The 26,890-nt window shown below is 55.3% G+C and overlaps 2 protein-coding genes across 2 annotated transcripts; both read left to right on the top strand.

Moving 5' to 3' along the window:
- The first annotated feature begins 1,922 nt into the window (after positions 1-1,922).
- DUSP2 (dual specificity phosphatase 2) lies at positions 1,923-4,201 on the top strand. The gene is made up of 4 exons (XM_082851347.1): positions 1,923-2,413; positions 2,501-2,613; positions 3,066-3,285; positions 3,403-4,201. The coding sequence occupies exons 1-4, from the start codon at positions 2,026-2,028 to the stop codon at positions 3,615-3,617; spliced, it is 936 nt and encodes a 311-aa protein (XP_082707473.1). The 5' UTR covers positions 1,923-2,025; the 3' UTR covers positions 3,618-4,201.
- Positions 4,202-7,730: 3,529 nt separating this feature from the next.
- On the top strand, positions 7,731-22,486 carry ASTL (astacin like metalloendopeptidase; the record flags this gene model as incomplete). The annotated part of the gene is made up of 9 exons (XM_082851230.1): positions 7,731-7,782; positions 8,484-8,609; positions 10,506-10,567; positions 11,842-11,932; positions 12,370-12,487; positions 13,228-13,409; positions 16,203-16,284; positions 16,379-16,533; positions 22,155-22,486. 9 exons carry the CDS (start codon positions 7,731-7,733, stop codon positions 22,484-22,486), a joined length of 1,200 nt encoding a protein of 399 aa, XP_082707356.1.
- Positions 22,487-26,890: the final 4,404 nt, after the last annotated feature.

The raw sequence follows: 26,890 nt of genomic DNA, 5'->3' as shown, positions 1-26,890 counted from the left end.
AGCAGGTGACACCAGCCCCATGGGTCAGCAAGACTGGACCTGCTATCCTTTCGTGTGGTCTGTAATTTACCCCTGGAGTCAGCCATTAAGTCATTTGCCGGGCTGATGCCAACGATGAGGGCCCGTATCAGTCGCTGGGATCTGTGGCCCAGACTCCTCGGCTCTGTTGTGGGCTCTGCCGCATCAGCCTCCAGACTGGCCTGGGAGGGAGGGATGGAACATTGCAGGTGTCTGGGCACTGCCACAGCCTCAGAGCCTCGGAACCAGTGTAGGTGAGCAGTTGGTCTATTATACACTCCCATCTTACAGGTGGGAACACTGAGGCCTGAGAGGGTGAACTGCCCCAGGACTCTTTGGAGTCCTTGCGGCTTCTATCCCCCGCATCCCCTCTCCTTCGCAGCACACACAAGCTACCAGCTCTGTCTCCATCAACAGGTGATGCTCCAACACACATACACATCAACACACTACGGGGAACAGTTTACAGTTTACAATCCAAGTGCAGGGCTTGGGGGTCCACGATGGGTCCTAGTGGTAGCCCTCCAAGACAGTCTGGACCTAGGGGTCTGCAGTAGGGCTGGAAGGGTCTTACAAAGGGCATAGAGTAGTGACTCAGGGGAGTGGGGGCCTTGGGGGTTGGGTTCTGAAATCCCATGCAGCTAAGGTGGGGATGGGGGTGGCTCCCACTCCAGGGCACTGTCCCCACGTACCTGAATGTCCCTGCTTTGGAGGAGTTCAGCTGCCAACATCTCTTGCCCCCGTGCAGGGGCCCAGATACCCCCACACACACCTGGGGCTCACCACATCCGGCCCCAGGGCTGGCAGCTGAGTTGGGGGCAGGCAGAAGGGATGTGGATTAACTAGCTTCCCAGTCTTACTGCTCATCGCCTTGCTCCAGTCCAGTCCTGGGTCCCTGCTGTCCAGGGGCTCCGCTGCAGGCCTGGGGAGGACTCGGCGGGGCGGGGAGTGGTGGGCGGAGAGAGTGGGGGAGGCAGATTCTGGTAGTTCTTCTCCCTCTTCCCCTTGGTGAGGCTCCTGAAATTCCCACAAGGCCCCAGGGAGAGCCCAGCAGCGTCAGCAGAGTTCCCCTTCAGAGCTGGCCTGCGACTTGGGGAAGTGCTTCACTCTGGGCCCCTGGGGTTTCCCTCAGCTCCGGGGGAAGAAGCCTTGTCCCGCTAATAACTGGAAAGTCGTCACAGGCCCCCTGCCTCCCCCCATGCCAAGGCCCAGAGGTCCTCCTCATGACAGCGCTTAGGGTCTTGGGCTCAGAGGACAACGTTCTGGCCTAGCTTGGTCACTGAGCAGCTGCAAAACTCCGAGTGCTGGTCTCAGCCATGAAACGGGGGAGGGGGAGGGGAAATAAAGCCCCTCTGGCCCAGGGTCTCTAAGCAGAAGAGAAAAGGTACATCAAAGCACGGCTCCCCATCTTCCAGTGCGGAAATCAGCCATGGCAACAGACAGAAGTCAATTTTTGTTGTAGCAGATTCCTAGGAGGGGGGAAACCCTGGGAGGTTAAGGGAACAGGGAAAAGGGAGAGCAAGCGGGGCGAGGGGCACCACGGGCTCCGAGGTCTCCGGGGATGCGGACGTGTATCTATCTGAGTAGCCGGGTGCCCGAGGACCAAGCGGCGCGAAGCAGGTCCAGGGGTGAGAGCACTCAGGAAGAGTCCTGGGGCGCAAAGGCGGGAGGGGGGCGTTTGGGCAAACACCTTCCCTTCGGAGCTGGTGCCCGGCTTCCTCTCCCAGTGCACCCCCTCCCCCAAACCGGTCCCAGCCACGGGCCCGCCCAGCCTGCGCCCCGCGTGAGGCCGCGGGGGCGGTGCCGGCGCCTTCCTGCTTTGCCCATGTATGGTGACCCGGGAGGCCGTCCTACGGCTACTTAAGCCCTAGCGCTGGAGAGGGCGCCCGGAACAGACTGTTCGGGTAGCGCGGCCGCCGCGGGAGTCCGGAGCGCTCGCGGGGAGAGGGGGAAGGAGAGGAAGAGGTGCGGGAATAGGGGAGAGGAGGCTGCCCGGGGCCGGCAGACATGGGGCTGGAGGCGGCGCAAGAGTTGGACTGCACGGCGCTGGGCGCGCTGCTGCGGGAGCCGCGGGAGGCTGAGCGCACGCTGCTGCTCGACTGTCGCCCCTTCCTGGCCTTCTGCCGCCGCCACGTGCGCGCCGCGCGGCCGGTGCCCTGGAACGCGCTGCTGCGCCGCCGCGCGCGCGGCGCCCCCGCCGCCGCCCTCGCCTGCCTGCTGCCTGACCGCGCGCTGCGGGCGCGCCTGGCCCGCGGGGACCTGGCGCGGGCCGTGGTGCTGGACGAGGGCAGCGCCTCGGTGGCAGAGATCCAGCCCGACGGCCCGGCCCACGCTCTGCTTGCCGCGCTGCTGCACGAGACCGACGCCGGACCCACCGCCGTGTGCTTCCTGCTGGGTGAGCGCCGGCCCGCCCTCGTCCCCCGTCCCGTCCCCGACCCGCGCCGGGCCCTCCCGGCTAACCGTGTCTTGGTCCTCCTTGCAGGAGGCTTCGACAGCTTTCAAGCCTGCTGCCCCGATCTGTGCTCTGAGTCCCCCGGCCCCGCGATGCCACCCGAAAGCAGCCGCTCCGACCCCAGGGCTCCCTCGTATGACCAGGTGAGTTGAGATCAGGGCTCCTTGTCAGTGTCATGCAGGGTAGGCGCCTCTGGGGAAAGAGTCTGCCATTTGTGGATGTAAGAGTCTGTCCATGTCCACGGTCACCTAAGGGGGTGTGTGTGTGTGTGTGTGTGTGTGTTTCCGCCCCCAAATGGGAGCACACCTTTGTGTGTGCCTGGCGGGCATTGCTGGTGTGCATCTCTGTGAGTCTGCGTAAGTCCTGTGAGCAGCAAAATTTGGGGGTTTGAGGGGAATGTGTGTATCTTTGTGTGTGTATCTCCGTATGTCCCCTTGGGTCCTCCTGGTATTCCGGAGTCTGATCCTTAGATAGGGATCCCTGGCTAAGAGCTCCTCTTGCCTGGGCCAGTCTGCCCTGTCTCTGTCTCGCTGGTGTTCAAGCCCTTCAGGCTTGGGCTGAGACCTCACCACTGTCCCTCCCCCTTCCCGTGCAGGGTGGCCCTGTGGAGATCTTGCCCTACCTGTACCTGGGCAGCTGCAGCCACTCGTCGGACCTGCAGGGGCTGCAGGCTTGCGGCATCACAGCCGTCCTCAACGTCTCAGCCAGTTGCCCCAACCACTTTGAGGGCCTGTTGCGCTACAAGAGCATCCCGGTGGAGGACAGCCAGATGGTGGAGATCAGCGCCTGGTTCCAGGAGGCCATTGGCTTCATTGGTAAGAGGCGGGCCTCAGCCCCAGGACCCGTTGGAGCTCCAGGGGAAGGGGCTGGGGCACCTGTCTCCTTCCCTGCCCACCTTCCCGTCTGACTCCCCTCTCCCATTTCCCTCGCAGACTCGGTGAAGAACAGTGGAGGCCGGGTGCTGGTGCACTGCCAGGCGGGCATCTCGCGCTCCGCCACCATCTGCCTGGCGTACCTGATACAGAGCCACCGCGTGAGGCTGGACGAGGCCTTCGACTTTGTTAAGCAACGCCGGGGAGTCATCTCCCCCAACTTCGGTTTCATGGGGCAGCTGCTGCAGTTTGAGACTCAGGTGCTCTGTCACTGAGGCTGGGTCCCACCATGCTCGCTCCCCCAGGGCAGAGGCACACAGAGCTGCCTGATTCCTGGGGACAGTGGGGGCCCCAGTTCCCCACTGTCCCCCTCCCCTCAGGGAGATCTGCCCCTTCCTTGGAGTTCAGAAAGCCCCCCGTGGGCACGCTGGGTGCAGGGATGCTGGACTTTCTCACCTGGTGCTCTTCTGCTGGGGGTTTGAGGGCCGGCCCTCATTCCTCATTCCGGAAGGAGGATGGAGGGCGTGTCTGCTTCCCTCCTCCCCTGTCCTCTGACAGAAACCAACTGGACTCTACACCCACGACTCCTGCTGGTCCGATCACCACGTTGGAGCCCTTGGCAGCCGAGGGCTCTAAGGAACAAGCTGTGACAACCAGGAGCTCTGTGTGGCGCTCGGGGAAGGGATGCGGTGCTGTGTCTGGACCTCTCGCTTGCGTGTGTACGTGAGCGTTTCACGCCTGTGTTGGCGCTGGAAAGTTATTTGTGTTCAACTGACATTTAACACTCCCTCCCCCACTTCCTCCCAGCCCTGTGGGCGGGGGTGGGAAACTCAGCACTTTATATTTATACGGAACATTGAGGATGTGTCAATAAAATATTGTTTTGTTTAAGAAACAACTTCTCAAGTGTCTGACCTCAAGTCAGTGCCTGGGGAAGTGCTCAAAAGCTGTTTCTTTTCTTTTTTTGATAAGTTTATTTATTTATTTATTTTTGGCTGCGTTGGGTCTTCGTTGCTGCGCGCAGGCTTTTTCTAGCTGCAGTGAGCGGGGACTACTCTTTGTTGCGGTGCGCAGGCTTCTCATTGCGGTGGCTTCTCTTGTTGCAGAGCATGGGCTCTAGTCGTGCGGGCTTCAGCAGTTGTGCCGCACGGGCTTAGCTGTTCTGCAGCATGTGGGATCCTCCCGGACCAGGGCTCGAACCCGTGTCCCCTACATTGGCAGGCGGATTCCTAACCACTGTGCCACCAGGGAAGTCCCCCAAAGCTGTTTCTTAATCAGACCTTCCCTTCCCTTGTGTGGTGGGGTCTGGGAAATGGAAGGAGGAAGGTGCAGGGGTGACCTCACCGCGCAGCCCAGTCCTCCCTGTGCTGGTGTCCTTTCCTAGGCAGCCTTCTGTCTCCAGAGCTGAAAGTGATGGTTTCTGGGAGGCTGGCTCCAGCCTTATTCCAGTTAACATCTTTGGTCCTGTGGGGGAGAAGACTGTGTTTACCATTCAGAGCTGGACTCAGCACTGCCCTGGTCAGACCCCACTTCCTTTTTGGAACATGTGGATGGATGTGTGTGCGTGTGCGTGTGTGTGTGTGTGCAGCCACATGTGTGGCTCTTCCTCTGGGCGTGGGTGTCTATTCTTGGCCTGCACACACCTATGTGTCCCAGATGTTCCTACATGCCTGCATGTCTGCGTGTGCCTGTGCGTGTGGCTTCCCTGGGCTGTGTGTAACGTGCGCCCACGTTGGGGCAGTGCAGCCTGTCACCTCTTCTCCCACACCTCCGGGCTGGGTCCCCAGGCCTCAGAATGCCTTTCCCTGCCGGGGGTCATGGCAACCCCTGATCCAGAGCTCCTTCCTGTCCCCAGAAAGCATGTGGCCTGGTGTCTGGTACGGAGGACAGGTCACCTGGGATGGGCTTAGTTGTTTTTCACACCCATCAACTACCATGTCTTCACTGAACATTGGTTACGTGGCCAGCGTGGACCGCCGATGAGACATGGGCCCAGCCTGAGCCAGAAGTGGAGGGTGCTGGAAAGGGGGTGCTGTGATTTGCCCGAGAGCAGGGGGTGCTGAGGCCCTTGAGGACAGCTCAGCATGGGCAGGTCCTGCATCAGCCTCCACTCGGATGCTCCAGCCACTCGGAGTGTCATCTGGCTAACTCTGTTTTGTCCTTCCAAACTCGGCACAGGCGTCCCCCCTGCAGAATGGCGACTGTTGCTGCGGGTGTTCTGAGCGCCCGGCAGGGCGCGCCTTAGGAGGGCAGTGTAGTTTGACGGTCAGGGGGCCTGTCTTGCTTTGCCTCTCTGTGTCTCAGTTTCCTTGTCTGTAAAATGGGGTTTTGTCATTAGCTCCCACCTCTTAGGGTGGTGTTGAGGGTCACTCCAGTCAATCCAGGTAAAGGCTTAGCCCAGGAAATGTTAGTTACTGAAGGTCCGAGAAGTGAAGGTTTTCAGGTGCGTAGTTGCCTGGACGCTGGTGAGGGCAGGGCCCGTGGTCTGCTTGGCCCTGTGCCCAGCGTCTGGCAGGGGTGGGTGCCCACTCCACAGGGCCGAACGAGGGACAAAGCCTGCCCGCTGTGCCTCGTTCCCTCTACTCTGGGGGTGTGTGAGGTGCTCCCTGGTGGGGACTGAGCAGAGCTAGGGGTTGTTATCAGGGCTTCTGCAGGCCCTGAGTGGGTCTGTTTGGACCTGTCCACGAGGCCCACACCCAGCTCGGGGAGGGTGGGGGGCCTCTGGGGCCCTGAGTTATCGGAGCCTTCCTGCGCCCCAGCTACTTCTCACACGAAACAGGACTGGTGGCTGAGGCCGCTGTCCATCGCCCCTCACCCCTGCCTCATTGCATCCTGTCTCCACCCCACCATATTGCACCCTCCCCTCTCTGTGTTTTTAAGTTGGCCTTTCAAGCAAACTGCGTTTCCTTCCCTTCCTCCCTTCCTTTTAAATTTATTTATTAACATTTTAAAAATTGTGGTAAGAAAGATGTAACAAAATGTACCATTTTTAAGTGTGCACTTCAATAACGTTAAGCGTGTTCACTCACATTATTGTGAAACAGATCTCCAGAACTTTTCCATCTTGCAGAATTGAAACTGTACCCGTTAGACAACAACTCCCCATTTCCCCCTCCTTCAGCTCCTGGCAACCACTGCTCCACCATCTGCCTCTGAATCTGACTTCTCCAGATACCCCATGTAAATGGACTCCTACACCATTTGTCCGGTTGTGATTGGCTTGTTTCACCGAGCACGACGCCCTCAAGACCAACTGGCTTTCTTAACCACGAATCTGTTTCTCTACCCGGGCAGGGTGACTGTGATTGTTTACCGAGCACTCATCCGAAGCAGTCAGCTCTGTCCATCCCTACGAATGTTCACACCCTGCCTGGGCAGCTGGGCCACCTGTCTTCATCACGTTCTCCCCATGATTCTGACCTCTACCTTTTGAGAAACAGTGGATTCCAGCCAGGGCAAGACGCCGAGCGACCTCAGCTCTGTCATTTCCCTTCACTGGACGTTGGTGGGGAGGGTGTCCCCAAATCCTTCAACTCCAGGATTTAAATCCAGGGGGGCCCTTGGTGACCAGGCTCCGAAGATGGGCCTTTTGAGAGGCCAAGGGGTACAGAGGAGGGGGAATGTGGGTAAGGAGCTTTAATTCCTGCACCTGGGACATGGGGCTAAAATGCCGATTTTGTAAGGCTGTTGTGGGAGTGACAGGGGTAGCACCCATGTGAGGGTCTAGGTACCCAGAAGTTCCACTTTTCCACAAGGCAGCTCCTCTGGGGGTGCTGGTTGTCCCTGGTGTTCAGTTTGTGGGTTTCACTGCTCCCGGTTCTTGTGATTGTCTACTGTTCTGTGTGTACTACAATAAAAGCTTATAAAAACGTAGTGAGTTTTTCCTCCTTCCACAGTCAGACTGGGGGCGCCTCAGGGTCTCAGGTAGTCTTCCCCACATCTGAGCACAGGGCAGGGGCAGGAAAGGGGTGTCCCCAGGTTTGAGGATGAGGTTCCACCCAGCACTGCCGTCTCTCACTTTTCTGCGACGTTTCTCTGCCCCCTGGTGGTGGGAGGGGACCTGAGCAGAGATACACCCCCAAGTGGGGCCCCCCCCACCCGCAGTGTGCCTAGCGCGTGGCTTCTCCCCACCCTCTCGCCCACTTCAGACGAGCCGGGAAGGATCTGACCAGGATCCAGAAGCCTCGGGCCAGGGCTGGGAGGGGAAGCGCAGGCAGCAGAGGGCGGGGCTGCAGGTGGGGTTGATTGGGATGGGCTGCAGGTGAGGGCTGGAAAAGCTGCTATTTAAGGGGGGGGGCGTTGACCATAGTTTGTAATTAGGCTGCCTCATCTCGTGGGAATTGGTGCTCCTGCTAGCTGAGGGGCCAGAGCGGCCCATCTCCGGCAGCATGAGCAGAGGAGGCCTCTGGCCATGGGTGCTGGCTCTGCTCTCTTTGCCCGGTAAGTGGGTTGCCTCACCCTACTGCCCCCGTCGTTTTGGTTCTAGCCTGCGGAGGCCTGGGGGCAGCCAGAGGGTGTGGCTGGAGCCCGCAAGGGATGGGAATTGATCTGCCTGGGTCAGAGAATGGGCTTCCAGGGAAGTTCCTAGAAGCCAGCTCCTGGGGGGCCGGGGAGGACCTCCGGGGGACGCTGGGAGCAGAGGGCCTGCCTGGCAGGAGAGAGCAGGAGTGACGCTCCAGGCGTTCGTGCTCTGCTGGCCATGCCAGGCTTGCCCAGGCTGAGCCCGTTTCCAGACCCCTGGGCTGACGAGGGGGGCAGGGGGCAGGGTCTGAGGCTAGCCCGCACCCAGCTGTCAGCGTTGGAGACTGAGGTCTGTCCCCATCTTCCTCTCTCTTGCTGCCTCCCCTGCCTCATACACACCCAGACACTTGGAGCCTGGGGCTGCCTTTTGAAGTCCAGTCTCGGTCCCGCTAAGGGAGCTCCTTCCTCAAAGTTGTCCAGGCTTCAGCAGCAGGTGGGGCTGACAGGGGAGGCCAGGCGGGCTCCCAGGACTCCCTCCTGGAGACCTATCTTTGTGAAGGGCCTGGGTCTTGCCGTCTGACACCCCACTCCCACCCCACCCCACCCCATGTCCTGTCATCCTGTGTCACCATTGGGGGCACTCTGGCCATCGTGCATATGTACCTGTGTGTCTGGGCCAGGTTTCATCCTAGGAGTGCCCTCGGCCTCTCGCTGCCCAGGAGTCTGTGGGACCAGATTCTCAGAAGACCTCACCCCCGAGGGGACCCAGACGTCTTGGGATAAGGACATCCCTGCAATTAACCAAGGTGAGGGCACTGTCTTCTCTTGGGGTTTGGGGTATGAAGTTGTTCATGTGGCGCGTGAAAACTCTGCTGAATGCTCAGAGAGCAGAAGAAGCTGGGAGGAAACGTGTCAGCTTTCTTAGTGGGTCTTGGAGAGTAATGGTTCCACGGGCAACTTCTTTTTTTTTTTTTGAATTTTATTTATTTTTTATACAGCAGGTTCTTATTAGTTATCTATTTTATACATACTGGTGTATATAGGTCAACCCCAGTCTCCCAATTCAGCCCACCGCCACCATCACGGGCAACTTCTTAAGTCTATTTTTCTGCATCTTCTCTACTGGGTTGTTACTTTTATTAAGAAGGGGGAAAGCCAGAGGTTTATAAAACAATGGAGAGCCCCGTACTTTTATCAGGCCGGGTCTGTGTTGAATATAGTCATTAGTAGCTGTTTGGAAACAGGTCAGCCAACTGGTTCAGGATGACCTGCAGGTGTGAGGCGCCGGTGGGGGGAGGTCCAAAGACCAGGAAGCGTGAGTCTCTGGCCTCCCTGCCTGGGGATTTCAGCTGAAGAATGAGAACATACAGATAACCTAGGACAAAGCTAGTAGAAATAAAGACTGGAGTTCAGAACGGGGTTGGGGGGTAAGGGGTAGGGGATGGGAATCTGCCGCATGTGGTCTGCGCCTCCCCTTCCTCTGTGAAAAGCTTGAGCAGGGCCGTTCACCACCTTTAGGTCACTGTGGCTGCTTCTGGCCATCTCCAGGCCAATCTGAGGCCTCCTTGGCATTGCTTTCCAGCAGCTGTGGAGGATTCTCTCTGCTAGGGCTGCTGGTGGCCCAACGACCTGGGAGCCTAGCGTAGTACCCGCCATAAAGCCCTTGACTGGGAGGCCCACACCCTCCCCAGCTGCTGGGAATGTTGAATGCTAAGGCCTCGCAGCTGGAGACCCTCGGCCAGGGATACCTGGGAAGCTATGCCCTGCCCTGCCCAGGGCGGCCCAGCCACAGCGACTCATACAGGACGTGGGTCTGGCCCCGTGCCTCCAGGTGGGATGAGTCTGAAGTGCCACTTGGCGTCCAGAGCTCCTATGGGGTCCGGCTGGGGCTCTTCCCCAGCGCTCTCCACCTCTCCCTGCTCCCACCGTCAATCACCTGCCGATGGATCCCTGGCTCAGGCTCTGCTTCTAGGGAACCCAACCTCCAGGATGCCAGGCACTCTTCTAAGGTTCCTGCTGGGGCTGATATCCTAGTAAAGAGGCTGTGGAGAGGGCTGCCAGCTGTGGCAGAAATCGAGGCTGGAGGGAGGGGGAGGGGGGAGGGGGAGGGCAGGAGCCAGTACCCACCCTCCTATGGTGGCGCAGGCTGGCGTTTCTGTCACTTGCCACTCTAAGGGTCCTGAGTATCACACTGATGGGTAGGGGGTGAGGTGGGCTGGGAGAGCCCAGGGCGTGTTCTGAGGAGTGTGGCTTGGGCTGGAGCAGAGGATGAAGACAGCTGGAACAAATGGCATCTTCCTGAGAGCAGAGGGCCTCAGACGCGGGAGCTGGGACTGGATTTTTTTTTTGGCCATGCCATGGGCTCACATGCGGGATCTTAGTTCCCTGACCTGCGAGCGAACCCGTGCCCCCTGCAGTGGAAGCGTGAAGTCCTAACCGCTGGACTGCAGGGAAGTCCCTGGACCTGGCTCGTGTGGCTCTCAGGACAGGTGCACCTTCTGAGCAGGGGAAGGGTGCGATCAGGCTGAGAAGCATTGCACACGTTTGTAGACTGGGACTCGGGCTGTGTGACAGCCTCAGAGCCCGAAGGAGGATGGACCCTGGGGCTGCTCGGCTTGACAGCCAAGGTCTCTCCCGGGCCTGTCCTCGCGTCTGTGCTGTGGAGGGCATGGACCCACACACGCCCCTCCCTTCCTTCCCAGGGCTCATCCCAGAGGAAACCCCAGAGAGCAGCTTCCTCCTCGAGGGGGACATCCTCCGGCCGGTGCGTGTGAGCATGCGTACACACACGTGGGTGTAAATAACCTCACAGGTAGTGTCAGAGACCTTTGAGTCCACCCCTTGGTATCATGGGGGGTGACGTTTGAGGGATCCACCTTTGTTGCTCGTAGCTCTTCTTGCCAAAGTCAGAGCGAATGTTCTGCTAGGAATAAGCCAGCCTGAGGGAGGGTGACCTCTGGAGTGGTGGCAGCAGTCAGCCTGAGAGGGCTTCCTGAAGGAGGGGGTTTGGACTTTCAAGACCCAGCTTGCTACCCTACCCGGGGGAGGTGCTCAGGGAGTATCAGGACAAAGGAAGAGGCAAGCACAGGTTGGCAGAGTGGCTGGTGGGGCTATAGGGAGGTGTTTGTGGGGCACATTGGTGGTGGGAGCGATGGCCTCGGGACAACGGAACAAGAAGTAACACAGGAACCATCCTGCCCAGGGGTGGGGGCAGGCTCAGAAAGGGAGAAGCCTGGATGGGAATCGGGGCGACTTGCATTGCCATCTTCTAGGAGACACTTGCCTAAATTGGGGCGAGGGTGGGCAGAAGACTCCTGAATAGGACAGCGGCCTGGTGTGAGCTAGGCTGTGCTCCTGGTCTGAGGCTGCCCACTGATGGCATAGCATAAGGCTGGGCCGAAGACTGAAGGCCAGCCTGGCGCAGGGCAGGAACCCCCAGGGCAGGGCGAGGCCCCTGTTCCCAGTCAGCCGGTGAGTGCCGGGGATAAAAGCAGAATCCGGTAAAACCTTTGGTACCAGTGGGGCAGGACGTGCTGGGGTGCTCTGGAGCCCAGGCTTCAGAGTTGGCAGAAGAATAAAGAAAGTTGCTAAGGCCACGGGTGTTGCCTTAGAATCAGCCCGAGGAGGACCGTGTCCCCATCTTCCCACCTGCACGTTCAGAGGAGCTCTGTGGGCTGCTGCGCTCCAGGAAGGAGTGGGGGGGGGGGCGCTGCTGGTGGAGCTGAGCCCCTCTGAACTAGGCCTCCTGGGGTGCTGGGATTCCTAGCCAGCCTCTTCATTTTGTCTTGTTTCTCCTCTTGATAGAGTAAGTTGTAAGTTCTATGTTATGTAGAAGAAAGGGCTGTGCTGTACGTCATAACTCAGGGAGCTGGCCCGCTGACTTCCCAGCTTCTATCCCATTTCTAATGACCAGCTATGCTCATGTACCCAGGGGGGTCTGCGGCTCACATCTTTAGGGCTCCCATGGCTGGAGGTGTGGCACTCTTGGGGGCGGGAATCTTGGCTGACCGGGGTCCCTGAGCTGCCCTCTCTCCTCAGAGCCCTTTCCGGCTGTTCTCGGCGACCAACAACAAGTGGCCCAAGAATGGCGGCGTAGTGGAGGTCCCCTTCCTGCTCTCCAGCAAGTACGGTGAGGGAGCCAGCTCCTCATTCCCAATGCAGCCCAGGCTCCTCTCTGGGTTTTTGTTCCCTCTTCCCCTGCATCTCTGCGCCCCTCCTACCGCTACCACCCAAGTAGCCCTTCTACCAGAAGCCCTTCTATCCCTGCTGGCCCGAGCTGGGAGGCTAAAATCCTGGAGGAGCTGATGGGAAAGGTACATCTAGGGACTGTCTGATCCATTTCAAGACCAAATGGTGCAGAGGACAATTATCTGCCCAAGGTCACACAGCCAGGATCTGTCTGGAACCCTGCTTTCTTCTCCCCACACCATCGCACTGCCCTTTCTAGACATTCCATTTTGGGGGAGTGACCTGAAGCTTGGTTCCCTCCCCAAGTGCGGACTTCCAAGGGGCTGCGAGGGCTCTAGGGACTGGGCTGGGGCGTCAGCCAGGGTGTCTCCTCTCCAGATAAGCCCAGCCGCCAAGTCATCCTGGAGGCGTTTGCTGAGTTCGAACACTTCACGTGCATCAGGTTTGTTGCCTACGAGGGCCAGAGGGACTTCATTTCCATCGTCCCCATGTCTGGGTAAGTGCTTCTGGGTACGTGTGCAAGTGCGTGTACTCGTGCATGTGTGGGGTGAGAGCCACAGCTGTCTTCAGTTCAGCCTGGAATTAACAAAGCTGTGGTCAGAAACCTGTGTCTGGGCCTCTGTCCCGGGTCCAGAGGACCCCTGCCCATCTGAGTGGTTTGCCTAGTGTGAGCTGGACCTACAGATACTCAGGGCAGGAGGTGGAGGAGACGTGGGCAAGGAGGTGCTCGACTCTCCTTTAAAGAGCCCTCAGCTCCGTCTCTGGGGAGATGTTGTGGCCTGGGGGAGTGCAGGTTTCATGAGACAGACCTGGCCTCAGATCTGGGTTCCACAGTGCAGGAACCAGGTGACTCTGGAATGTCCCTTCACTTCTGAGCCCCTTCTGCCTTCTCTCTGCAATGGGGGTGATGGCAATACTGCATCCCTAGCTTGCTAGGGGCCTAAGAGAATGTGAGTGAGAGCCTTGACTTGGGGCTCCCCACATGGGGACATTCACGTCATGAGCTGCTTCCGTCATCCACATTAGTACTGGCTCCCACCAGCTCCTCTCAGTGCAGGCTGCAAAGGGGGTTCCAGGCAGTCAGGGGACTTAGGGCCAGCAGGCTCGGGACTAAAGCCCAGGATGGGGACTAGCTGTTGGTGCTCACTTATCCCAGGTCTTGGGAGGAGGGGTGAGGGTCCTGGGTCTGCGGATTCTCTGGGCTGGTGCCCACCCAGCACTCTCATGGCCCTGCAGGTGCTTCTCGAGCATAGGGCGCAGTGGAGGGATGCAGGTGGTATCCCTGGGGCCCAGCTGTCTCCGGAGGGGCCCGGGCATCGTCCTGCACGAGCTCATGCACGTGCTGGGCTTCTGGCACGAGCATTCGCGAGCCGACCGGGACCGCTACATCCGTGTGAACTGGAACGAGATCCTCCCAGGTGAGCGGGGCTGTGAAAGGCCAGGCTAGGCCAGGGGACTAGGGGGTGGGGGGGGTGGGAGAGGTAGTCCTGCTGGGAGAAGGTGGCAGGAGGCATGGTCCAGGCCTGAGGAGTTGCCTGGCTATTTGGGAGTGGTCGTCCATCTTCCCCACTCCCTGCCTGTCTCCCATGGGGAAGGTGGGGTTCCTGCTTGCCTCCGAGACCTGGAGAATAGTCCAGATGCTGCAGCTCTGGGCCCTGAGCCTTCACTGCCACCCACAGTTACCCTGAGCTAGGGCAGAAATTTGCTGTGCGCCTCGTTTCTCTTCACGGACACCGGCAGTTACCTGAGGATGGAGTTGATGGTCTTAGGAATCTCGCTCGCTCATACTCAGCTAGCAGCCCCTCATGCTCTGGACACTGCTGTGTGGAGTCAGGGCAGGGACTGTGTTCCAGCCGGGGCGCTGAGCCGAGACGGAAGTCCTGGAGGTAGTGGGCCAAGCGTCAGACGCAAGAGGCGCAGGGCAGTCCTGTGCGGCTTGGTGTGTGTGAGACGGGTGCTGATGGGCACCTGGGACGGAAAGTACAGGGAGGCCAGGCTCTGAAAGGTGGCGGTGCGAAAGCTGAGGCTGGTCTGGGGTATGGTGCCGGGGATCTGACTCCAGCAATGCGGGGACCCTGACCTTTGGCAGAAGGGGACAGCCTGCTGCAGGAGGTGAGGGGAGTCCAGACAATCGCTTTGTGAGGGAGGGGAGCAGAGGAGGTAAGTGATGACTTGGGTTTGGGGGTATGGAAACAGAAGATTTGGAAGGCTTCCTGTAAGCGGAGGCTTCTGGTGTGAGCGCCTTTGCTGCTGCTGTGGGGTTAGCCAGGTGAAATGGTCAGAGGTGGAGCCCAAGATGCATGCACGGATGCCCTTCCACTCCAAGAAGGGGATGGGAAGATGGGTAGCACCTCTCAGTGGGACGGAGATTGGAGCTTGAGATCAGAGATTAGTCTAGGTAAGTGGGGAGGAGACAGTGACACCATAGCCTGAAAATAGACTATAATCCTTTTAAGTACTCATGGAGGGACTTCCCTGGTGGTCCACTGGTTAGGACCCTGCGCTTCCACTCCAGGGGCACGGGTTCAATCCCTGGTCATGGTGCGACCAAAAAAAAACCACTTAAGTGCTCATGGAATTCTTGTAAAAACTTATGATAGCCATAAAAACTTCAAATTTGAAAAAGTAGAGTTAATACAAACAGTTTGATCATGATGTAAAAAGTAGAAACTAATAATAAATCAAAATGAAAAACTTTATCCAACTGGAAATTAAAATTTAAAAAACAACAAATCTTTCTTTTAGTTATGAAGTAAAAGAAATTGCAGGAATTCTTAAAACATAAAAACACATTAGAACCAATGGTTCACAGCTAAAGCAATGCACAGGGAAAACGTGTAGACAAATACTTACATCAATAAACAGAGAGAACAAATTAGGCATTTCAGGGCTTCCGTGGTGGCGCAGTGGTTGAGAGTCCACCTGCCGATGCAGGGGACATGGGTTCGTGCCCCGGTCCGGGAGGATCCCGCACGCCGCGGAGTGGCTGGGCCCGTGAGCCATGGCCGCTGAGCCTGCGGGTCTGGAGCCTGTGCTGCGCAACGGGAGAGGCCACAACAGTGAGAGGCCCGCGTACCGCAAAAAAAAAAAAAAAAAAAAAAATTAGGCATTTCAATCCAAGTTAAGAAAGAAATGAAAGCAGGAGGGAATTACTGAAGGTAAAAGCAGAAATTAATGAGTTAGAAAACAAACAACACTAATAAACTGAAAAGCTGTTTTGTTTTTGTTTCTTAACAATAAAACAAGTTAAACACCAGCTACCCTAATGGAAAAAATTGCCTAAGAATGGACAAAAATGAGAATACATTTGTACTTAGTTAATACGTACAGAACAAAATGCTAAAATATGCAAACTAATAACAGTAATTAACTGGAGGTGGGGAGGCGGGGACTCAGGAGGAGGTGGAGCGGGAGATTGAACTAAGCACTACTGGGCAGGTATTTTCAGGCAGGTGATGGGATATACAGGGGTTGGAATTCCATTTCAGTGGTAAGGAGGCTGCTGGTGACCATGGGTGGGTGTGGAGGTGGCTGGCTGGGTCTGGGGGGTTTGGAGGGTGCAGCTCTTCTTTCAGAGACTCGCTGTGAAGGGCAGGACTTGACGGAGGGAACCTAGCCCCTCCCAGGCCTGGAGGAGCCAAGTGCCAGGGAGAAGCAGGTGCTCTGGCCGATGGCAAAGGACTGGACTCCACACCCGGGGGTGGGGGTAGGGGGTAGGGGGTAGGGGGCGGGTGCTGTTGGCCCGAGTCAGGGAGAGAAGGTGGCTTTGCTTCTGGGAACGGGCTATCCCCACCGCACACGATGGGCTCAAGGGCCTCTAAGGCTTGGGTGGGGAGTAGGCACTTCATCTCGCCGGTAGGGGGCGTCCAAGACACTCTTTGCAGCGTGTGACGTCGTGGAAGCTGCAGGTGGTATAAAGATAGTCTTGTACAAGGTAAGCTTGAGAGGAGGAGAAAGGTGGAGAGAAGTCTTAGGGGGCGATGGCGGGCCACCACCAGGTCCCTGTGCTTGCACATCAGCTGGTGCAGGTCTGGAACCCTCCCAGGGCACGGAGGAGACAGGGATCAGGGATCAGTGGCGGGGGTGGGGAGATGCACATCTGGCTGTAGTTTGGGACCCCTAGGCTCAGGTAGGTTGTACATTTCCAGAAAGCCCCTATCACCTACCCTTCCTCCCCTGGCCCTCTTCCCACATCGTCAAGTATTTTACAGGCTTTGAAATGAACTTCATCAAATCTCGGAGCAGCAACATGTTGGTGCCCTATGACTACTCGTCAGTGATGCACTATAGCAGGTGAGGACCCCCTTTCCTTGCTTCCTTCCCTCTGCGCTGCCATGCCAGCTCCTGCCGTGGTCTGGACTCAGGCCCCTGCCTGCTTGGGTTTCAGGCTCGCCTTCAGCCGGCGCGGGATGCCCACCATCACGCCGCTCTGGGCCCCCAGTGTCCAAATTGGCCAGCGATGGAACCTGAGCGCCTCTGACATCGCACGGGTCCTCAAGTTTTATGACTGCAGCCCGCTTGGCCGTGATCCCCGTGCAAAAGGTGAGTGACAGGGGACAGAGTGATTTGGGGAGCCAAAGGAGGCTCCTGTGTTGAGGTGGTGTGAGCGAGGGTCGGGTGCTAGGAGGTGAGGCTGTACAGGTGAGCACGGGGAGGTCACCAGGGCCTCACCGCAGGAGATGCAGAAAACGCACGTGAAAAAATTAACCCTCACTGGTGATTATAAAACTGTTAGATATAGGAATAGAGGTCACTTTTTTAAGTTTAACGTACCTACCAAAAACCCAGAGCAAAACTCATTTTTAATGTCAAAACATTAAAATTGGGACCAAGACAAGTTTTTCCACTATTGTCCCATCTATTCAACAATGTAGTGAAAGTCTTAGCCATTGTGGTATGACAAAATTAAAAGTCTGAGGTTTGGGAAGGAAGCAAAAATTGCCGCTATTCATAGATGACTACATTGAAAGCAATCTATAAACAAATTACTAGAACTAATAAGAATTTTAAAAAGTAAATATAATCAATATATAGAAATCAGTTTTATTTCTGTATATCAATAGTTAGGAAACATAATTCTTAAAGATACCATTACAATAGTGAAGATAAAGTTCTAAGGAGTAAATCTGACAGAAGCTATATAAAACTTTATGGAAAAAAACCTTATTACAATCGTTAAAGAATACTTAAGTAAATACAGAGATGTATCATATTAAAAGGAAGACAATATAAAAATGTAATTCTCTACTGATCTACAGACTCAATAAATTCCCGCTGAAAATCCCAATAAGTTTGGAGATCTTGACAAGTGAGTCTAAAATCTGTATTAAAAATGCAAAAAGCCAATAATAGCCCAGACACTCCTGAAGAGAAAAAAGTGGAGGGACTGCCCTAGCAGACATGAAGTTATGTAGATTATAAAATGTCTTTATATATATATATATATATATATATATATATATAGCATATAAATGTATAAATGCATATATTCATATATGTACACAGAATGTATATAAAATACCTTTATATAAACGTGTAGCATTGGTACAAGGGTAGATAATTGCCCACTGAAACAGAATGGAGAGTTCAGAAATGAATCCTCCTCAGAAGTGGACACTTGATAAAAGGGCATTGATCACTAGGGAAAGAATAGGGTAGCCATTAAATAGCTCTAAAGACAACTAGTTATCCATTTTATTTTTTTATTATTTTTAAAAAATTTATTTTATTTATTTTTGGCTGTGTTGGGTCTTTGTTGCTGTGCATGGGCTTTCTCTAGTTGTGGCGAGCAGGGGCTACTCTTTGTTGCCATGCGCCGGCTTCTCATTGCAGTGGCTTCTCTTGTTGCAGAGCATGGGCTCTAGGTGCATGGGCTTCAGTAGTTGTGGCACGCGGGCTTCAGTAGTCGTGGCTTGTGGACTCTAGAGTGAAGGCTCAGTAGTTGTGGCACGTGGGCTCAGTAGTTGTTGCTCGTGGGCTGTACAGTGCAGGCTCAGTAGTTGTGGCGCACGGGCTCAGTAGTTGTGGCTCACGGGCTCTAGAGTGCAGCCTCAGTAGTTGTGGTGCACAGGCTCAGTAGTTGTGGCTCACGGGCTCTAGAGTGCAGGCTCAGTAGTTGTGGTGCATGGGCTTAGTTGCTCCACCACATGTGGGATCTTCCCGGACCAGGGCTCAAACCCGTGTTCCCTGCATTGGCAGGCAGATTCTTAACCACTGCGCCACCAGGGAAGCCCCTAGTTATTCACTTAAAAAAATGAATTTCTAATTCATCATGCACAGAAATTCTAGTTGTATACAAGACTTCCATGTAAACCAAAAAAACTCTAAAACTTTTTAGAAGAAAATATAGTAAAATGTCCTCACGACCTTGGAATAGGTAAGGACTTTTTAAAAATAAGACAGGCAACATGAGACAAAGCTGGAACAATTAAAAAATCCAACTACATTGATCATAATAAATACTATTTATTAAAAGACATAAAAGTGAAAATACAAGTTACAGATCAGAAGAGAATTTTTGTAACTAATTGTACTCAAAGTATATTAAAAAAAACTTTTAGAACTTAGTAAGAAAAAACCCCACAGAGTAGAAAAGGCAAGAGACTTAACAAGCAATTCACAGAAGAAACCAAATTGGGAAACCCAAGATATTCAACATCATTAATAATTGGGGAAATGCAAATAAAGACCACAGTACCTTTTTGTACCCCCTAAATTGGTAGAAATTTAAATGTCAGATACTACCAAATACTAATAAGAATATGAAGCAGTGATACCATTCATACTCTGCTGTAGGAGTGTAAATTGCTGCAACCACTTTGGAAAACAATCTGATATCTTATGAAGTTGAAGTGCATATACCCCATGACCCTACTCCTAGGTCTTGTTGCATGTGTGTACCCCCAACTCCAGCCATAGGCAATCACTAATCTACATTCTGTTTCTATAGTTTTGCCTACTCTGAACATTTCATATAAATGGAATCATACAGTATGTGATCTTTTGTGACTGGCTTCTTCACTTAGCATCATGTTTTCAAGGTTCGTCCATGTTATCGTGTGTATCAGTACAGTTGACCCTTGATCAACGTGAGTTAGGGGTGCTGACCCTCCATGCAGTCAGATCTGCCTATAACTTTCCAGTCAGTCCTCCGCATCCTCGGGTACACCAACCACGTATCGTGTAGTACTGTGAATATTTTACTGGAAAAAAAAAAAATTCACGTATACGTGGACCCATGCAGTTCACACCTGTGTTGTTCAAGGGTCAACTGTACTTCATTCATTTTTGTTGTTGAATGATATACCACATTTTGTTTACCCATTTATCAAATGATCTTTGGGTTATTTCTACTTTTAGGCTATTATGAATAATGGTACTGTGAACATTCATGTATAAGATTTTATGTGGACATATATATATATTTTAGATGTTGGGGGTAGGAGTTTATTAATTAATTTATTTTTGCTGTGTTGGGTCTTGGTTTCTGTGCGAAGGCTTTCTTTAGTTGTGGCAAGCAGGGGCCACTCTTCATCGTGGTGCGCGGGCCTCTCACTATCGCGGCCTCTTGTGCTGCAGAGCACAGGCTCCAGATGCGCAGGCTCAGTAGTTGTGGCTCACGGGCCTAGTTGCTCCACGGCATGTGGGATCCTCCCAGACCAGGGCTTGAACCCGTGTCCCCTGCATTAGCAGGCAGATTCTCAACCACTGCGCCACCAGGGAAGCCCCGGGCATATATTTTCTTTTCCTTTGGATATATACTCAGGAGTGGAATTTCTGGGTCCTTTGGTAACTCCATATTTAACTGCTAAATTGTTTTCCAAATTGGCTGCATTATTTTTCATTTCTACCGGCAATGTATGAAGGTTCCATTTTCTGCAAGCCCATGTCAACACTTATTCTTCTGATTATAACCACCGCAAGTGGGTGTGAAGTGGTATCTCATTGTAGGTTTTTTTTTTTATATTTATTTGGCTGTGCTAGGTGTTCGTTGCAGCACGGGGGATCTTCGCTGCTGTGTGCGGGTTCTTTTTATCTGTGGTGTGCGGGCTCTTAGTTGTGGCATGCGGGATCTAGTTCCCTGACCAGGGATCGAATCTGGGCCCCTTGCATTGGGAGCACAGAGTCTTAACCACTGGACCGCCAAGGAAGTCCCTCATTGTAGTTTTGATTTGCATTTCCCTAATGACTTTGAACATCTCTTTATGTGCTTATCGGTCATCTGTATATTTTTGGAAAAATGTCTGTTCAAGTCTTTTGCCCGTTGTTCAGTTGGGTTGTTTTTTACTGGTGAGTTGTAGGAGTTCTTTATATATTCCAGATACATGTTCCTTATCAGATATATCATTTGGAAATATTTCCTCACATGTTATAGTTTAACTTTCTAGATGGTGTCCTTTGAATACAGACATTTAAAATTTTGATGTGAAGTCCAACTTATCTATTCTTTTATCACTGTATTTTTGGTGTCATATCTAAGAAGGACTTGCCTAACTCGAGGTCACGTAGATTTAATCCTATGTATTTTGCATGTGACTATCTAGTTCCAGCACCATTTCGTAGACTATTCTTTCCTATATATAATCTCAAATATTACATACCTTTTGAAAAATAAAAGGACACGTGGCAAGAGCTTTGTGGGTAACTATCTGAGGCTTGACTAACACGAGGAACAGAATTGAGAGGTGGCTAGAAGGGGTCATGGGTCAATGGAAAGTTTATCATGATGGTGGACACACAGCAAGTTTGGATACTGAAATAATGACCCAGTGGAGAAGCGGGAATGGATTTGGGGTGGGGAGGCAGAAAAATATCTAGAACATTCAGGGAGGAGTTGCTCTTGTTGGGAGCTGGGGAACTTCCTTGGACCTAATGGGAAGGAAGAAGATGGGAACAGATCCGAGTTCCCGTGCAGATCGTGATGTGCAGATGGGGGGCTCCATCCCAGGCTTTGGCGGCATAAAGAGTGAGGTGAGGTCTCCAGCCGAGAGGCTGGGGAGAAGAAGATGGATGTGAAGGAAAAGGTGTGAAGCTGCTGACTGGAGAGCAGGAGAGGAAACCCGTGAGAGACACATGGCCGGGCCACAGGTGGTGCTGGGCTGCTGGCGGAGGCGTGGTGTAGGTTAGTCACCTGGTCCTCTAGGACTGGGGTGTTGTGGGCAGTTCTGACAGAGGGGGAGGTGCCTGGGGATGTCTCCAAGGGAGGGGTTGCACCGAGGGCTGTGGAACCCATGCCAGGTGAGGAGAGGGGTTTGGAAGTAAGGAGGCTGTGGGGCAAGAAGAAGGGGTTTGGGGGCTCAGCGGGGCTGAAGGATCGTGATAGTGAAGCGAGTGGGCTGGAAGTAAAGGAGGCGGCCGTCAGAGGGTGGGCAGCCGGGACCCGTGACTTTAGCGGGTGTGGTCTTGGCAGGTCCAGGCAGGGAATGGGCTGTGAAGTCACTGGTTGAAGCGTGTCAGCTCAGATTGGTCAGTGTCCTTGCATGGAAGGTATGGCTCATCGGGAAGCCTTTGGTGGGTGGGCAGGAGTGACAGGGATGAGGGCGGTCCTGAAGGGGGGCTGGGGCCGACTGGCCGGATAACTTGGGCCTGAAGAGTCTTACAAAGCAGCCGGTGGCAGCCAGCTGTGGTCCGGGAGGGGCAGTGAGGGGCCAGCGACACCCACCCCACTGAGCACACGGGCCTGGTCGTGCTCACCTGTGTCCTGCTGACGCCCTGGGTTTGGGCATAGCTGCAAGTGTAGGAAAAGTTCTGGAATAGGCCTCGGATATGGGTGAGAGGTGAGGTGTTGCCCTGTACAGAGCAGCCCCGGGTGGTCCGGGTGACGAGGGCTGCAATGCTAGATCTGGGGTTTGACCATCAGGGCAGCCGGGGGTGTGGGTGGGAGGTCATGGAAGATCCCAGTGGCCTGACCTTCTGCTGGTGACCTCTGGGGCCAAGCGGGGAGGGAGTGGGATGGCTCTGTGATCCTTGTCTCTAAGGGGGAGTTGGGAGTTCGGGTCTCGAAGGCATTGGGCAGCAGCATAGCAGGAGCGTGGCGGGTTGTCGCGTCCCGTGAGCTGAGTTCTCGGTCACTGTGAATGAGGCTGAAGGGGGCTCTGGCTCTCGCAGCTGCCATGCACTGTCCCTCTGTGATTCTGGGACGTAACCTATCTTTCCTCCTCTAGGGCTCCAGACCCACAGCGATGGTAGGAGCCCCACTCCTGCGTCTAGACCGTACCTGCAGCAGCTCCTAAAGGCACTGTTGGCAGAATCTAGGAGCCCTGGCCCTGAGGGCTTCGGGGCTGAAGAGAGCCCACGTGTGTGGAAGCCCCCCGCCCTGGGGAGTTCTGGTGTGGAGGCCTCTGCAAGGCCCCCCCAGCCCCCAGCTTCTTCCCTAAGGTCACGGCCTGGAGCAGTGGTTCCTGGCATTGCCCTGGAGCAGTCCTGGCAGGCCCAAGTGCCCGCTGTACCCCCAGACCCATCTCTAGAAGCAGAAGACCAGCCAGCAATCGTCTAGGCTATTTTGGGGAACCCTGCTCTGCCAGGAGCCCGTGCACCCAGAAAACGCTTCATAAGGACACCCAGAGGTCAAACCTGTGGCTTCTGCCCCCAAGTGGGAAGGGCATTCTATGCTCAGGGTGGCCAGGTTGTACAACCCTTGGCCCCTCTAGGCAGCACCCCTGTCTTCCAGCCCCTCTGGCTACCCTGTCTAAGGCCCAGGCCTCTCCCTCTGCCCCTTGCTTGCCTGTCATGTTCCCCCAAGAGCTCCTGGGGACAGAGGGACCCTCTAGGTCTGTCGGGGGAAGGCAGGCCTGCCGGGGGATTTCTGACTCTGCCTGCTGCCATCTCCTGCCCCAGCCCTGGGGGAGTCTGGGAATGGGAGATGACCTCTCCAGGGCTCTAGGGACAGGGATCTGGAGGGGTGGTCCTCCCTGAAGGCCTCTGGGACCCCTCCTGTAGTTGAGGCCCAGCCCCCCAGCATGGGCTAAGGGTACCTCTCCCTCTCCCTCTCCCTCGGGTCGGCCTTGGGGGAGGGGCACCCAGTGGCTGGGACCCTGGGAGCAGCCTCGCTCCCTGATGTCCGAGTGCTGGGAATGTGGCTCTGCAGCCACAGCCTCCAGCCCTGCTCTCCAGGAGGCTTTCAGAGCCCAACTTCCTCCCCTGCCGCCCAGGGAGACGAAGAGGTGGCGGCCCTCCAGGACTGCACGTGGGAAACGGCCAGAACCCGAGGACCCTGAAGTCAGGGCTCAAAGCTGCTGTCACCCCGCGTTGCTGTCTCCAGGAACCTGGTCTCTGTCCGACACCTGCCCGCCCCTCCCGGGGACTTGGCCTGAGGAGGCCCCGGAAGGTGGGAAGGGGCTGTAGGGTCCCCCTGCTGGTCTGTCTTCAGCAAAGCCCACTCATCAGCTCCTGGCCTCCCCCGTGAGGGCTGTTCTCGGGGCAAAGAAAGTCTCCAGGGATGCCAGTGAGCAAGCTGGGGGCCCCCCAGTGGTGCTGTTCTCGGGGCCCGCCTGGGGTAGAAGGGAAGCAGGAGCCCGTGCCCGTCCCAGTGGGACCAGGTCCCTCAGGTGTCTTGGGAGAAGGTAGAAATAAAGTTGGGAACTTGCTGCAGGAGTCCGGTGCTGACTGTTCTGACTACCTCATACCCGAGTGCCTTGAAGCCTCCCGATGGCCTGGGACCCTCAGGTGGTGAGACCCATATTCCAGAGGAGGGAAGAGACTCAGGGAAGCAAATGGTTGTGCCCAAGGGAACAGGGCTGTGCAGCCGTGCAGGGCTGTGGCGTGCCCTCTGCCAACCTCTTCACTGAATCAGGGGGCCTGGAGCCCCTGTGCTCAGTCTATCTTGGATTTCAGTCTTGAGTCAAGGATTTTCTGAGACTGAACAAGGGCCTGATCTCAGGTGTTAGTGTCAGGGAAGGATCATGGTTGGGGGTGCTCTCCCAAGTCTTGCGCCCAAACGTGGGACATGGGGTATCAGAGTTTAGAGTAGGGGAGCAGAGGCTCTGGCCACAGCAGGGTGACAGCTCCCCTGGGAGATTCCCAAGCAAAGACTTTGGGCCAACCCTAGGATAGAGAGAGTACACATACCCATTCATCAGAAATAAGTGTGGCTGTATCACGACCTGTGGGTCTCTGATACCCAGCTGGGGTTTCTCGGTGGCCACGCTGGGTCAGAGAAGGCCATGTGCTTTGTGTGCTGTGAGGCCCTCCCAGCTCAGAGGCTGCCTCCATTAAGGTGTGGCTTTTGATCTTGGACTCTGGGTTCTCCAGAGAGGGAGGTGGGGCTGGCTGATCCTATTGGCTCATGGGGAAGACTGCTTACTCTTTCTTTGCGGGTGATCAGGGACGAAGCTGTCCTTGTCCTCTCCTTGCCTATCACTACAGAGCCCAGGCCCCAGGCCAGCTCTGGGCCCAGGCCTGTTCCATGAGCCCCATCCTTCCTGTGATGCTCCAGCCCTGGTCCAGCCCCTGGAGCCCCAGCACGGAGGGTGTGATATGTATGGGGCCCTGGGGTGTCAACCAGAGCCCGGTGGATAGCCGCCACCTCCCAGAGTCTACAGCCTATTCTCCAATCCCCAACCACACAGCAATGTGGGCTCGCTCATCAATTTATTCACTCATCCAACACACATCTATTGTTTTTGTTTTGTGTTTTTTTGCGATACGCGGGCCTCTCACTGTTGTGGCCTCTCCCTTTGAGGAGCACAGGCTCAGCGGCCATGGCTCACGGGCCCAGCCGCTCCGCGGCACGTGGGATCCTCCCAGCCCGGGGCACGAACCCGCGTCCCCTGCATCGGCAGGCGGACTCTCAACCACTGCGCCACCAGGGAAGCCCCAACACACATCTATTGAATTTAGGTGCCAGGCAGGCTCTGTTATAGGCACTGGGAATAACTTGGGAAACAAGGCATGTTTTCTATTCCCAGTTTTTTCAGTGACAGGGAGAGGGATGGACAGTAAACAGGCAAATAAAGCATCTGGGATTCGTAAGTGATGGCGGAGGGCGAACATTTCTATAGGCTGTTGGCATTTCACCTGAGACCTGAATGGCAGGAGGCTGCTACCCTGGGAACATCCAGGGAAAGAGCAGCCAGTGCAGAGGCCCTGAGGCAGGAAGAAGCAAGGTGTGTCAGGCCAGTGCGAGTGGGATGTGTGCGCGTGGAGCACGTGGACGGGGGGAGACAGGCAGGGCCTGGTCAGCCAGAAAGCGATGGTTTTATTTCACGAGCAACAGGGAGCAGCTGCTGGAAGGTTCTAAGGAAGGGTGTGACAAGATCTGATTTAGAATTTAAAAAGTCATGCCAGATACTCCCTGGAAAACAAATTGGAATCGGGAAGAACAGCTGGTAGCCACTGCAGTTGTGCAAGTGAAGGTGATGGGGGTCATGGAAAGGGGCAGAAGTGGGTGCTTTGGGAGTATGTTTTGGAGGTTGAGGCAAGCGCACTTGCGGTTGGATGTAGGGGCTGAGGGCATCTCAGCAGTGAGAACTGAGGGGAGAGACCTGGTTCAGGGGGAATGGGCGTGTGAAGTCTGAGGCTACTAGATGTCAAATGGGTGGGTCAGGGAGTGTGTGGGGCGGTGTCCTGGACCTTGTACGATGTTTGGTAGCATCTTTGGCCTCTACCCGCTAGATGCCAGTAGCAACCCCCTTCCTCCTGTGGTTAAAGTCAAAAGTGTCTGCAGATATTGCCAAATGTCCCTAGGGAGGGGCAAGAATCACTCTGTGAGAATCACTGATTTAGGATTTGGGAGAAGGAAAGGAAACTGAGAAGTGGCCTGTGAGGAGGGAGCAGAGTGTCCCCCAGGAAGGGTCCATCATATAAAACGCTGCTGAGAAACAGTAAGAACACGACTCAGAATGAGCCTGGCACTTGGCGCCGTGGAGTCACAAATGACCCGCCAGGAGGAGATTCAGTGGAGGGTGGGGTGCAGACGTCCTACAAGGGTGAAGGGGAGAATGTGAGGGATTAGAGACAATGACCAGGCAAACGAGAAGGTGGCAGCTGCAGGGGGGGCATGGAGGGCTTCTTAAGGAGGGGGCTGGCCCTTAGAGTGGGGGAGTGATAGCTGGTGAGGGGGTAATTGAAGGAGCAGAGTCCTGGGGGACATGAGAGGGGTTGGGGTCCAGGGCATATGCCAAGGACTTGCCCTAAGAGTGGAGATGCAGCTCGGATACAGGTGCGCTTGGGGGATGGGTGCCTGCCAGATGGCTTCCATTTTCTCTTAAGTACAAAGCAAAGTTACAGCTTACAGGTAGGGGGCGGGCAGGAGGGGGATGCCGATTGTGAAGCATGGGTAAGTGAGCCCACTAGGGAAGTCTAGAGATCTGCGGTCGTGAATTTAAAGCGAGGCCAGTCGATGCAGCGCGTGTTTTGCTCTGGAAAAAGCAGCTGCTTGGTCAAAGGCAGGGTGGATGATTTAGGTTTGACCAGGGTTGGGCTTTTGTCAGGAGAGGTGTGATGGAGGGAGGGAGAATGATTGACTTACATCACACAGCGCACGACTCAAGGGTCTGGGGAGGCGGGGAGGCTGGGTCATACAGGGTGGTCTGGGGTAAGGGTCCCAGGGATTTGAAAGGCTGGAGCTTCTGGTGAAAGCTGGGGGGCGGAGTGAAGCCTGGTTGGGGATCATCCCCATGGGCCCTCAGGGCAGGGAGGGCAGCACCTTGAGCTGCTGGAACCCTGGCCAAGGAGGCAGAGGGGCCAGTGTCACCTTTCAGACCTGGAGAAATGGTTCCAGGGCTTTCAACTAAGATGGCACAACTCTTGCTGGGCTCTCACAGCCAAGGATGGGACAACTGTCTCCCCTTTCTTTGGAAAAGATGCTACTAGGTCACCTTTCCCCCATGGCCCCTCTTTCCAAGGACATACCTTGGGGGCACCTTCATTTGGGTACCACCTGTCTAAGAAAAACTCAAGT

This window comes from Leucopleurus acutus (genome assembly GCF_964270905.1).
Source record: "Leucopleurus acutus genome assembly, chromosome: 12".
Taxonomy (NCBI): Eukaryota; Metazoa; Chordata; class Mammalia; order Artiodactyla; family Delphinidae; genus Leucopleurus; species Leucopleurus acutus.
Note: the sequence above shows the minus strand (reverse complement) of the source record. Positions and strands in the feature narration are given on the sequence as shown.

Coding starts and splice junctions, on each gene's coding strand:
- DUSP2 (XM_082851347.1), top strand. CDS start 2,026: ATGGGGCTGGAGGCGGCGCAAGAGTTGGACTGCACGGCGCTGGGCGCG. Junction 2,614..3,065: donor GGGCTCCCTCGTATGACCAG/GTGAGTTGAGAT, acceptor CTTCCCGTGCAG/GGTGGCCCTGTGGAGATCTT. Junction 3,286..3,402: donor GGAGGCCATTGGCTTCATTG/GTAAGAGGCGGG, acceptor TTTCCCTCGCAG/ACTCGGTGAAGAACAGTGGA.